Here is a 14416-nt window from a genome sequence, read left to right as displayed (position 1 = left end):
CTTCCCAAAGACACTATATCATTGGTCAAACTTATTATTACAGTATGTGAAAACACCCTTAATTTTGTCATTATTCTTGAGTGAATGTACCTTTTGACTCCATACTAGTACTTCTTCACTTCCTTATGTTGTGTGCTCCTCCTACCCCAAGCTAGGAATATAGAAGCAAAGTTTCTATGTAGGCATTTATTTTGCTCCTTGCATGATATATCACAAGCTCATACTGTATTTATATGCCAGCTTCTTGCCCAATTGTTCAAAACTCTGAAGTAAAGAGCTAAAACAAGCATAAATACCCAAATCAAAATAAAACAAAACTCTAAAACTTTTAAACCATGTAATGGCTTAGGGTTACCATACAACCAAGAGGAAACCCAGAAACCAACAAAACCATTATTTGAGCAGCATTTGAATCAAGGGTGGTGTGATAACAAGGTGCTAGTTAAAATTTTAAGCATAAAACATATTACCTTCAAAGTATCCCGCTCTTTCTGGGTCTTTTGGTTATACCAAGGTTCATCATTATATGGGGTATTTTGCCAAATATACTTTAGAATAGTGCATACTGCAGCTTTGGTCAGTAAGATAAATAAATACACAATCAAGAAGAGATTAATAGACCTGAAAAATAAGACATGGATTGAAAAACCATCTAATTACTTAAGATATCAACCAGGTATAACTTAAATCATCCAGTCTTCTAAAGCTTCTTCTGAGTATGATGTGTTACCACAGCACAAGCCTATATGTATGATTATCACTCTCAAGTGGTAAAATGGAAAAGCCAGTCCTGACCTGTTTGTTTATCACCAATGCTCCCCAAAGTGCAATGGCTGACTAGCTTAACACATATTTAATAAGGATCCTATAACGTGACAGGACACACACACGCAAAACACCATTACCTATTCATTGCTAATGGTGCAAACACACCATTACCTTATAGAAGGAGTAGGTTGTCTCTGTTTTCCTTAATCCTAAAGACTTGGAGTAGAGGGTGGGAAAGCAAGTGTGCAATCCTCAAGCTTAGTGCAGACTCTTTTAGTCAGAAAGTAGAGCTATGAAGAGGATACCACTGATGTACTGGATATCCATGCCAACAATAGCTAGGTCCATGCCAGTGGCAGACGGCTTGAAGGTCTACCAGGTACCACTTCAACATTTGCCTGGAGACTATGATCTATGTTGTAGAACCTCCTTACATATAGCAACTATAGGACCCCAAACCATTATCTAGAAGCAAAGGGAATAAATTTATATTTCAACCAAAATCTGCCTTGAATATCTATGTGAGCTTAGGTAAGTCACCTATCTCTGAGATGATTTCTGCATCTGTAAAGTGAACAGGATAATGGGAATTACTCCATACAGCTGCTTAGAGGATTACACCAAATCAGAAATACAAATCATTAAGCACAGTTTCTGGAACATAAAAAGTACTCAAAATGGTAGCTGCAATTATAACTGATGTTGTTTTTTCACTATGGTTCTTATTGTAATTACTGAGAAGTAACTACTTCAGTTCAATAACAACTAAAGAAACTGCAGTGCATACTAACTTTTCAACAGCAGAACGTTTTTGAGATTTCCCTTGGTAGTTCAAAGCCATTTTGGTTTCCATCCCAGTGTAAACAGCAACTCCTAAGGAATAACAGAATAAAATGAAAACTAAGTTACAACTAACTCCTCATCCAACTGGAACTATCGATTTTTTTTCATCCTATAAAAGCAGGAATTTTAAACCCTCTTCTATTCACCAGTTGCTATATCCTTGATAGCATAATTTTAATTATATATAATTTATTCATAATATTTCAAGGTAGTTTACCATCTTATAAATTCCCAACACCTAAAAATAGGCTTAGATTAAATGGCAGTATTTGCTGTTAAAATTTAATGCGCACTATTTATGCACAGGCTTATAAAGCATATTTCTGGTAGGTATGTCTTAAAAATTGCTCACCATATATCTTCTTGGTATTTTTCAGTGTAGCTCCTTTCAACAAGAGATTTTCAGGTCCCAAAGACCTAAATTAAAAATGAACACAGATTATCCAAACAGTCCAATAAATCGCACCATCAACTTTGGGGACATATTTTGCCCATACCTCTATGTCCTGGGTTCAGAATATATCTGTCTAATTATATCACATGCTTACTCCCCAGGACAACCTGAAAGACCCTTCCCTCTAAAGTTACTCCAGGGCACAACACAGTTAAAAGCACAGTACAGGAGTAGCCAGCAACACACAGAGGTAAAGAGATGCACAGAGAGATAAAAGGATTATGAGTCATAGAAAGACGTGAACAGGACAAAGCAGCAGACAGAAAGAGAATGTAACAGATAAAACACCAAGGTGGGAAAGACACACTGACATATTTATAGAGAGGAGAGTAAACCCGCCTTTGGGGGGATCATTGGGCAACTGGGCATTTCTTTTACTTCCTTTTGAGTATGGTATAAAGGCCAAATAGGAAAGTTGAGGTACTAAATGATAGAGGGGAAAAAAACCTTTTGTATATGAATTGCTGCATTAAAAATGATTAGCATTCCAGGTAATTCTCCCAGCTTTTATCCACTGCCCATACCCTCAATGACTCTCCCTTAAACCACTCACTGTTCTCAAGGTATATTTCCAATACTGTCTGCCACTGAACAACCTATGACAATAAATATAGTGTCTAGAAGAGATTTGGGAATTATCAAAGTGTCTGGAGCTCTGCAATTCTGGAAACCTTCAGCATTATTTCCAATACTATCCCTCTGCCCAGGACACACACAACTCAAAGACCCTACAACATAAGAGCTCCTACCAATTACAAGGTTGGTTACTTAAGACCAATTAGTGGGATACTGGATAGTTACTCCAGATTTATTCACCTTCAACCTCTTTTTATAAAAAAAAAATTTGGCTATTTTAATATCCTCCTCAAAGGACAGTTTAAAGGAATAGCAAACTAACCTTGCCTTGAGAGTATTACTATAGATACTGATTCGCCCAACAAACCTGCAAAAGAAGATAATAGCAAATGAGTTTTCTACATATAGGTAAATCTATATACCACAAAAATTGGAAATGGATCAAAATACAAATAATGCAAAAGAGAAGAGACTTTGAACTATGAATGTCTACTATATTTCTGAAAAAAACATGAAATAACAATAAGGTAACATTTTAATCTAATTCTTAAAATAATATTATAAGAATGTAAACAAATATACTAAATTGGTTTTCAAGATATTCTTGGCATTGTACATACACATAACACCAGTCTTATTTATACTTTATATAAATAATTGGCTTCTATTATTGATTCATGTGAAGAAAGATTTCTGGTGTTAACACAACTTTCAAAACTATTATTTATTTCACTAGTTCTTTCACTTTAGCATGCATTAGAATCATTGGAGGGCTTATTAAACTACAAATTTCTGGGACCCATCCCCAAGTTTCTGATTCAGGTGATAATTTACATTTTCAACTATTTCTCAGGTGATGCTGATACTGCTGGCCTGGTAACCCTTTGAGAACCACGGCATTAGTTTTAGACAGTAAACACTTGATTACCATCTTGGAAATTTCCAAATTGTTTTGAAGCTGATTTCATTACTGAGCTTGATCCAATCACTTAATATGGCTAGGTACATGTTAATCTGCATTTCTGAAAAAATGGGGTAAAAAAGGCCTAACCCCTTCTTAACAAATGTTGTGAATATTTTATAACTTGCAAATTTTTTTCAGAAAAAATGGAACGTATTATTACTGTGTTCCAAAATATGAATCTCTGGTAGTTCATTCATCATATTAATTGTACAAGTACTATGCAAGGTGCTGGAGATATACTAATAAGTAAGAAAAATATTACTTACCCTAAGATAGACAAATAAACAGGCAATTACAATACAAGTAAATTACCACTAGGGTAGTGAAAGCACAAGGTATTCTGGAGTCACATATCAAGGGCACTCAATCTAGTCTAGAGAATTAGCAATAACCTTCCCTGATCTAAAATTCTCCTTCATATTTAAGGTAACTGAAAATTGTAGGAGTTGCCCTATGAATATGCAAGGATGTATATTATTCTTTAACTCAAGCAGAATCAGTCACTCCCTTTTCTCTGATTCCATGGGCCTTTTATTCATCTCTATTATCTCACTGTACTATAAGCCTAGATTTACTGTTTTATCTCCTTTGCAAACTGTAAGCTAAGGCAGAGAACAGCTATTTTGCTTTGTGGACCTAGTTCTTAATATCAGCATGGATACAGAACAAGGGAAAGAGGAAAGAAGGACTGGTGGGAAGAAGCGAGAGGCATTGTTCTTGTAGTAGGATGGCTACTTTGTTTTTCCACTACCTGGTGTTAGTTTAAGCCACACCCAATCATCTGACCCATTATGACCAACAGAACTCATTAACTAGATGGCTGGAATAGGTAATGGATGCCATCTGTAATAGAATGAAATTAATTGACCAGCTTGGGGATAAAACCTGTTACTCTACCCTCATTGTCACCATGTTCTAATAAGCCAAACTGACCAATCTTAAAAATCAAATTCCAAATTTCTGACATCCCACTGTTAATCAGCAAAACTACTCCAGAAAACCTAAGCATAGTAAAATAGAGTACATTACACCATTTTATTACTTCCTCCGCTTATCTGTTTACTGTGGACAAAAAACAGCCTATTCACAATATGCAGTTCTAATGATAGAATGCCTACTAAATGCATGGCTCCATACCCTCTTCTTTCTTTGATATTGGAAAACAAATGAAGTGTTTTATTTTTGTTTTAGTTAACTCTGGTTAATGAGTAAGTTTGGTAGATTGGCCTTACGGGATAACATCATCTTAAAATTTGATGGACTGCCATGTTTACAAATAACAAGAATAAAAGAAAAATCACAAGTGAGATGCCTGGGCCCATATATTTTATCTTAGATTGGTAGTGAACAAGGCAGATATGATTTATTTCCATGCCAGAAGGAAGGAACAGCTCATAAAACAAAGGAAAGGAGGCTGGTAAGCGGTGGGTGTTTTTTTGCCATACTGGTGGTAAAGATAGGCAGAGCCAACAGACAGTAGTAAAATGAAACCAGGTGATGTTTACTTGTAGAGGTCAGGTTGTGGCTGTTCACATTCAATCGCTGCTCGGAGGGTATCAATGGATTCAGCTGTACATAGTTCAATGGTATCACGTACTGCATAATGTGTCTAGATGAAAGCAGAAGAAAAGGTAAAAACAAAAGTGTTTCTTTTTGTAATCATACACCCACCTGATTCCAGAAATGCAATATGTTTTAGTAAGAGGCTTTGGCAGAATAATACAAATATTGATGCACATTTACAACTAAAAATTATCCAAGGATATTACAAATAATCACTAAGCTATCCCTACTGCAAGGGGATTCCAAAGTTAATGAAAAAAAGCTTTTCTTGATATTGACAGCACAGAGAATTTCATTTGCAGCATGCATATAATTAACTGAAAATCCTATAAAATATAATGCATTTGCTTTTACTGAGACCTATTATTTTGCTCACCATAGTGTATAGTGATGTAAATATACACATATGAATTGAACATAGCCCTTTTGGTCATAAGACTGCTAACATCTTGCCAACAGAAAGAAAAAAATCATTAATAGTTGTATTACACAAATAGTATAATTAATGACCTTGAAAATGCTCAAAGTGGCTACATTTCATATGAGTAGCAGGGAGATGATGTGTCTTGCTTGAGTTAGACAGAATATTCTACTAGTGTATATTATATGCTTGATTTACCCAGAACTCAAGGCAGGCTCCAGCGAACCCATTTATTTTATTTTTGAAAAATATATTTTTATTGATTTCAGAGAGGAAGGGAGAGGGAGAGATAGAAACATCAATGATAAGAGAGAACCATTGATTAGCTGCCTCCTGCATGCCCCGTACCAGGGATCGAGCCCGCAACCCTGGCATATGCCCTTGACCAGAATCAAACCCAGGACCCTTCATTCAGCAGGCCAACGCTCTATCCACTGAGACAAACCAGCTAGGGCCCATTTATAAATCATCAAAGAAAGGCTGACACAGACTCAAGACTGTACTACTTACCCAGAAGGAAAGCTGTTGCATGGTCTTTGGGAAACAATACGGAACTACCTGAGCTAGATTTAAAACTATCTCCTGACTTTGAAAAACCTATGTACTTTTATTTAACTAACTTATTTTTAAATATATTTTTATTGTTTACTTTTAGAGAGAGAGGGAAGGAGAGAGAGAGAGAGAGAGAGAGAGAGAGAGAGACATTGATTGGCTGCCTCCTACCACACCCTACTGGGAATCGAGCCTGCAACCTGGGCCAGGAATTGAACCAGTGACCTTTTGGTACATGGGATGATACTGAGCCACAATGGCCAGGGTGAAAACCCATGTTTTGACTGAATCAACTTAACAACTTTTTCCCTTATTAGGGAATCTTTAGGTAGATGTCTTCATTTTTTACCTTGACATTCCCTCAAATATAACTTTGTTTTTGAATAGTTTAAATTGGACTAGTTTATCACCATACCCTAAAGCAGCAGTCGCCAACCAGTGGTCCGAAGACCACTGGCGGTCCGTGAGGTCCAAAAGGTTGGCGATCGCTGCCCTAAAGCACAGAACATAGTCATCTAAGGCATTTAAGTTCCTTTTTCACATACTGAGTCCTGGTCCTCAACTCCAGATGGAATAAACAAGCAGAGAAAAGCCCTCAAGGATACACACAGAGGTGAGCACATATCCTTCCTTAAAGGTAGCATAAAGAAGATACATCTTGCCAAAACCGGTTTGGCTCGGTGGATAGAGCGTCGGCCTGCGGACTGAAGGGTCCCAGGTTCGATTCTGGTCAAGGGCATATACCTGGGTTGCGAGCACATCCCCAGTAGGGGATGTGCAGGAGGCAGCTGATTGATGTTTCTCTCTCATCGATGTTTCTGACTCTCTATCTCTCTCCCTTCCTCTCTGTAAAAAATCAATAAAATATATTTAAAAAAAAAGAAGATACATCTTCATGCCTTATAGAATTCTGGACAGTGGCCAAGAACTGACTGTGTCAGAAAGTACCAGGGAAGTAATTTATCTCCAGTTTGAGCAAATTTACTTTAACAGATTTATAATTCTTCCTAGTTGCAATAAAGCAAATATTTGCCAAACTACACCCTAAGGCATTGTTTTAAAAGCAATCAAATTATTCCAGATTACATTTTCTATATGCCAGGAATAAACATTTTTAAAGAAAATATTCATCAATTTTTAAATAAAGAGATCAAACTGTAAGGTGAGAGTACTTGATATTATTTTTATAGTTACACTAGAGGCCCAGTGCACAAAAATGTGTGCACTCGGGGGGGGGGGTCCCTCAACCCAGCCTATGCCCTCTTGCAGTCTGGGACCCCTTGGAAGATGTCCACCTCCTGGCTTAGGCCCGCTCTCTGGGGGATCAGGCCCAAGCTGGCAGTCAGACATCCCTCTGGCAGCCCGGCAGCCCTTGGGGTATGTCCACTTACCAGCAGGGAGAAGACCTAAGCTGCAGTTGGACATCCTTAGTGCTGCTGAGGAGGTGGGAGAGGCTCCCGCCACCACCGCTGTGTTGGCAGCCATCAGCCTGGCTTGTGGCTGAGCAGAGCTCCCCCTGTGGGAGTGCACTGACCACCCGGGGACGGCTCCTGCATTGAGCATCTACCCCCTGGTGGTCAGTGTGTGTCATAGTGACCAGTCATTCCCAGTTGTTCTGCTGTTAGGGTCAATTTGCATATTGCCCTTTTATTATATAGGCTAGAGGCCTGGTGCATGGGTGGGGGCCAGCTGGTTTGTCCTGAAGGATGTCCCGGATCAGGGTTGGGGTCCCGCTGGGGTGCCTGGCCAGCCTGGGTGAGGGGCTGATGGCTGTTTGCAGGCTGGTCACACCCCCTTCAGGGTGGGGGTCCCCACTGGGATGCCTGGCCAGCCTGGGTGAGGGGCTAAGGGCCGTTTTCAGAATGGCCAAGCCCCCCGGTGACGGAAGCTCCCAGCCTCTCCTTTTTTTCTTTTTTTTTTTTATTCTGGGATTTATTTACCTTCTATAATTGAAACTTTGTAGTCTTGAGTGGAGCTCAGAGCCGGCCAGGTCGGGCGGGAAGCTTGGCTTCCTCCATCGCCAGGGGCAACCCAAGCCTCCTGCTCACTCCAGGTCCATGGCCATGGCCGGCTGAAAGCAGGTATCTGGGGTTTATTTATCTTCTATAATTGAAACTTTGTTGCCTTGAGTGGAGCTTAGAGCCAGCTGCGGCAGGTGGGAAGCTTGGCTTCCTCCATCACTGGGGCAACCAAGCCTCCTGCTTGCTCCAGCTCCTTGGCTGCCGGCCGCCATCTTGGTTGGGTTAATTTGCATATAGTTGCTCTGATTGGTTGGTGGGCATGGCTTAAGGCATAGCGAAGGTATGGTAAATTTGCATGTTTGTCTTTTATTAGTGTTGATACTTTCAGCCTATGATTACTCTCATTTTAAAAAGCCTCAATAAAATATTAAGTGGGTTATATCAATATTTTTATATACTACTAACTGCTTGCAGCTAGTAGTATATAAAAAATGTGGTGGCGCCCGGCTGGCATGGCCTAGTGGTTGAGCATCAACCTATGATCCAGGAGGTCATGGTTCAATTCCCAGTCAGGGCATATGCCTGGGTTGTGGGCTCGATCCCCAGTGTGGGGTGTGTAGGAGGCAGCCAATCAATGATTCTCTCCCATCATTGATGTTTCTATCTCTCTCTGAAATCAATAATATATATATAAATATGGTGGCTTTTACTTGGGACATGGATTTTCTTCACCCAATACCACCCTTTTCCCCAAAGTTGAGAATTTTCTTAGAAGTTCAAGGATAACTACATAAAAGCTGTCTTCAAATACAAAATGTACACAAATAAGATAAAATAAGATAAAAGATTAGGGGAGTTGGAAGGAGTATTTATTGATGAACTATTCTGAGCTTAAAATGTATAAGCGAGGTTTACTCTTCATTACCTTGCAATTGGATTCCCCATCAAGACTGGCTGTAGTAACATAACAGGTTCCATCACTAGTGCAGGATGATAGAAGAATAAGATCACAGGGAAAAGTTTCATCTGCCTGTACTTCTACTACATCACCAACCTAGAGTGGAGGAAAAAACAAATATAAATATTCTTAATTCCAATCAAAGCATTCATTATATTACAAACTAAAGTCAAAACAGTAGCAAGAGACTTCTCCTGTCCTGGGGCTTAGAGAGTATCTCAGCATCCTATACCACGTGAAAGGTGATAAAAGAATATTACTGAACATTCAGAATTCTCTTTAAGGTCATGAGGACTTGTGATGCTTTCAGATTACCCTAGTAGTGAAATTTAATCTCTAATGAATGACTTCAGCACCCAAGGACCTGTTTGCTCTCTGACATTTCTGGCACTGATGTTTGATAAGACATTTCTGGCACTTCATGAATGAATCAAGAAAATCTACATGTCTCAACTTGAGAACTTCATGAACCCTGGGCAATCACACTTCTACTCTGCATCATGCATATTTTAATATATTTTGCATTCAGTGTGATAATAGCTATTATTGTTGGGTGTTAATTCCTTCTTCAGTGCTCAGAAAACCTCAGTTAATTATAGGCACCTATTTTTTTCCCCATAACATTTAAAAAAAAATTCAAATAGGTCATTTCCCAACAATTCATCTGCTATTAGAAGAATCAATTAATATGGCAATGAAAAACAACTTCCTATGTGCAAGTGCCCCAAGCTCAAATAGAAGAAAAAGATGAGAGAAGAAATAATGAACCATTTCTACTGCAGATAATTTAACAATGTAGGGAATAAGTCATAATGGTTAAATAGGTAGGACTTTCTAACCTGACTTTATGCCCCAGCTTTGCCACTTTATAACTATATGACCTTGGGTAAGTGCCCTAGATGATTGCAACTACCTTGTAGGACCGGTCTGAGCGTGAAACGAGGACAAAGGTAGTGTTTTGCAAACTCCCGGCATACAGTCACCATCTGATAGGTATTAATTGTAATTATTACTAATACCCTGCAACTAATTTCTTCCCAACTTTTTTTTGTGTGTGTAGGAAATCATCAGTCCAGCACTTCCCAACATTTTTCATACCGTGGAACATACAGAAAAGATTTTTATACAGCAACCTCAGATTAAGGGTGGAGGCTGCTAGTGGCAGAAGATGACCCACTTATGAGATAGTCAATATCTGGCACAACAACCAAGACACAGTGGTTGTGAAACAATGAACCAATAACTAGCACATCTGCCTCTTATTTCCTACACAATTTGGCAGATAAAGATGAGGACCTACTTGGGAACAATTTCATTTTCTTTGCCAATCTTCATCAGTTGCCAAGAGCAACAGCATCAATAATTGAACTAATTTGTAAATAGCATTTGATTTGTTAGATCTATCCTTCTTCAATTACATAAACTTATGTAGCTTACATAAAACCACAGTTGATGCTTAAATAAACAAAACAAAAAAATGAAACCCTAAAGCATGTTAGAAGGAGGAAACATTCAAAGGGTTGAAGGTGATTCTCAGGCACTGAAAAATAAAAACCACAAATAGAGAATTTCTTCTACAACATTTAGGATTTGCTTAGATATTAACTATCAAGGTCCCTGTATCTGGAGTGCAAGTTGAGGCTTGGCGAGATGGATATGGGCCAGATCTCAAAGGTCCTGGCAGGCCAGGCTAGTGGGTTAGGGCTCACCTTTAAGGCAAAGGGGAACTGGGAAAAGACATTTAAAGAAAGAGAACAACATGGTCCAGTTAGACAATCAACTCTGGAGTTCTGGTAACATTTAGCAAGTTCAAAGCCAGAAGAGAGCATCACTATCCCTCAACATAAATATTAGAAAACCTACAAAATCATAATTTTTGTAGTTCATCAGAGAGCTGAGGTTGCAAAGCAACCAAGTGAACTGAATTTCAAAGTATGAAAAGTCCCTCTGAGGAGAGACAACTGTTTCACATTTGTCAAAGCACAGGATGAAGAGATGGCCAACAAAACTTGCATAAGAAGAAAACAACTGGATTTTAAACCAATTCTAAAAGGCTTGGTAGGAGCTAACACATTAGAATCTCTGCAAGCCTGATAGAAAAGAAGAGATCTACAAGCATCTGTTGGGTGCTCATGAGAAAGCAAGAGGGTGGGAGACCTAAAAGAGCCTTCCTCACTGGTACAGGCATACAGGTTGTGATTAACTGTATGTCAGAATCGTGGACCCTTTTCTCATTTGAGGTAAAAGCCATCTGTGTCTAGGAGAAAGGAAAGAAACCCTCCTTGGCATATATCAGAAAAATGTCACTACTGCTAGAGGATATAGAAGCAAAGCCATCTGCTGTTGGGGATGGGATAGAAAACTCACTATACCGAGGACTTAGCATTGATAAAAGGCAAAGTTCAGCTTCCATGGGAGGTGGGGTGGGAGTATTGAGAAAGTTCCACCCTGAGGTAAAGGTACATCAGGCCTGCCTATCACTGAGAGTAGAGCATGAGATACAAGAAATCACTCTGTTCCAAACAGGAGCCTTGTAATGAATAACGAGAAACAGCAATCTACCACTGGGGGAGGAGAAAGGACAGAGAGAGAAGCATCCACTGTATCTCAGGGATGTAGCACCTGCAGAGAGGGTGGAACAGGAGCACTGAGAAAAACACTTTGGAGCCCCAGGCCCCCCACAAAGCAAGAGGCAATGGCAATCCAGCACTCCAGGAATTTGAAGTCCAGTGGTGTACTGAAATATCAATAGCTACAAACAAAAACCAAAGCCAGCCCAACTCCTGACTAGATTGATGCAACTCCCAACACTATGGGCTGACAGAAGAGGCCTGCTCTGTTCAGAATATAAATACTTTCTACCTAGGACTTCAGCATTTTTTATATACAATGTCCAAAATTCAATTTTAAAAAATGAGACAAAATATAAGACAAAAATGACCTATCATGAAGAGATAAAAGAGTCAACAGGGCCAGCCCCAGAAATGTTCGGATTTTGAAATTATGAAACAGGGATGTAAAAATAGCTATGATTAAGATTTTAAAGTACCTAGTGGAAAAGGTAGACAACATACATGTACAGATGAAGAACTTGGATAGACAGATGGAAACTACAAAAAAAAATATAGCAAATGGGGAAATTAGAAATGAAAAACATGATACTATAAAGATGTCCTTTATGGGGGGGATGGGGGGTAATGTGGGGATAAGGACACATATGTAATAACTTAATCAATAAAAAATTAAAAAAGATGTCCTTTAATGGGCTTATCAATAGACTAGATACAACAAAGGAAATAATCAGTAAATCTAAAGAAACTCTTCCAATATTTCTAATGCCAAAATCCATATTCTTTCCCTTACAATATTATTTTAATATATTTTGTTGATTTTTTACAGAGAAGAAGGGTGAGGGATAGAGAGTTAGAAACATCAATGAGAGAGAAAGATCGATCAGCTGCCTCCTGCACACTCCCTACTAGGTATGTGCCCGCAACCAAGGTACATGCCCTTGACCGGAATCGAACCCGGGACCCTTGAGTCTGCAGGCCGACGCTCTATCCACTGAGCCAAACCGGTTAGGGCTCCCTTACAATATTTTTTTTACATTTGAATTCTACAATTTCTGTTTCTAGGATCTCTATGTGCTATGTGATTCCATCCAGTCTCATGGCTTCATATGCCATCTACATGCTGATAAAATCAAAATTTCTATTTCCACTTAAAACATCTCTGAGCTCTAGTCTTGACAATTCCATCCAGATGTCTAACAGGTATCTCAACATTAACATGGCCCAAACTGAATTTTTAATTTCCTTTCACTCCCATCTGTCCCTAAACCTGCTCTTCTCCATTTTATTTAATAGCACCACCATTTTTTCAATAGTATTATTTAATGCATCCAGTTGCTCAGGCCAAAACCAAGAAGGCTATCTTTATTCTTTTTTTTTTTTTTTGCTGTCTCACTCCCTACATCCAATATATCACTAGATCCTGATGTCCACTAGTTGTGGAAAAGTTTGTTAATATCCTTCTGCCTCAGTTTCATCACTTTTAAAGAGGAGACAATAATACCAAAAAAACACACATATCCTACCTCATAGGACTGTTATGAATTAAGGATTAAATAAGTTAATATAAAGTAAAAGGGAATGCCTGGTATATTTATGTAATATATAAATGTTAACTACTATCTTTATTATCATTATCTCTACTACCATCACCCTAATATCAACTCTTACCATGTTTTGCAGTAGCCATCTAACGGGTTTCCCTAATTCCACTTTGCCAATCTCCAGAGTTGTCTTTTTTTTTTAAAGATCAAGTCACTCCCTTATTTTAAAACCCTTCAAAGAATCCCCATTGCACTGCGGATATGGACCAAGTCACTCTCCTGCTCAACAATTAAACATTGACACATTTGGTTTATAAACATCTCTTTACACATACAAATACTCCAGAAAAAGCTCAATCAAATAATCAAATAGCATTTCACACAACAGCATCAAATTATTTAATTAAGATTATACCAGGATGAGGTAAGCCTTAAGGTAATAAAGTCTAGTGAAGGAAAGATGGAATATGGGGGTCTTTCTAAGGGAATGGGGGTAATAGCAAAATCAGAAAGAGGAAATAGGAGAAAGAAAGATGAATGGGAGACTTTTACTACATGTCTTGTGAGCCACAGATTTAATTTTATGAAACATTTAGGATGCTTTGGTTCTTATGCTGAACAGTAATGCCGAGTTTCTACAACTGGTTTAGAAAATTCAGATCCTAACTACTCTAGTTCATCACAGGGTCATCCCCTCTGGGATGCAGAGAATGGAGGGGGAAAAAAGAGTAAAAGAAAGACATTCTATGTCAAACTCAGGTAACCCTCCTATGTGGTAACCTTTGTCCCATCATTACTATAAGATGCAAGACAATTTACCTATCACTAGGGATATGGAGAACTTATGTCCAGACATTCTAGGTATTTAATAAATGATTCATCAGTGATAACTTTTGACTATATTCCCTATGCTGTACTTTACATCCCCATGACTATTTTGTAACTACCAATTTGTACTTCTTAATCCCTTCACCTCTTTTACCCAGTCCCTCAATCAAACTTCCCTATGGTATCCACCAGTCTGCTCTCTGTGTCTATGAGTCTGTTTTAATATTGTCTATTCATATGGTTAGTTCTTTAGGTTCCATGTATAAGTGAAATCATATGGTATTTTTTCTGACTGACTTATTTCACTTAGCATAATACCTTCTAGGTCTATCCAAGCTGTCGCAAATGTTAAAATTTTGTTCTCTTTATAGCTGAGGAATATTCCATTGTATATATGCACCACCATTTCTTTAT

At 38.5% G+C, this 14416-nt stretch overlaps 1 protein-coding gene across 8 annotated transcripts in view; it reads right to left on the bottom strand.

Annotated features, from left to right (window-relative positions):
- The window catches only part of ATP11C (ATPase phospholipid transporting 11C), a 202689-nt gene that overhangs the window by 77423 nt on the left and 110850 nt on the right, over positions 1 to 14416 (bottom strand). For 7 of the 8 annotated variants that reach the window (XM_023757568.1, XM_023757571.1, XM_023757559.1 and 4 more), the window contains 5 exons: positions 9028 to 9156; positions 5111 to 5214; positions 1964 to 2028; positions 1560 to 1641; positions 471 to 621 (listed from right to left, as the gene is read on the bottom strand). In XM_023757568.1, the coding sequence (XP_023613336.1) occupies positions 471 to 621; positions 1560 to 1641; positions 1964 to 2028; positions 5111 to 5214; positions 9028 to 9156 (531 nt within the window). Of the gene's footprint in view, positions 1 to 470; positions 622 to 1559; positions 1642 to 1963; positions 2029 to 2963; positions 3009 to 5110; positions 5215 to 9027; positions 9157 to 14416 lie in introns of all 8 variants that reach the window. The other variant, XM_023757593.1, reaches the window with a different exon arrangement.

The sequence above is a fragment of the Myotis lucifugus genome, unplaced genomic scaffold (assembly GCF_000147115.1).
Source record: "Myotis lucifugus unplaced genomic scaffold, Myoluc2.0 scaffold_2, whole genome shotgun sequence".
Taxonomy (NCBI): Eukaryota; Metazoa; Chordata; class Mammalia; order Chiroptera; family Vespertilionidae; genus Myotis; species Myotis lucifugus.
The sequence above is the reverse complement of the archived record's forward strand: the minus strand, read 5'-3'. Positions and strand labels throughout refer to the sequence as shown.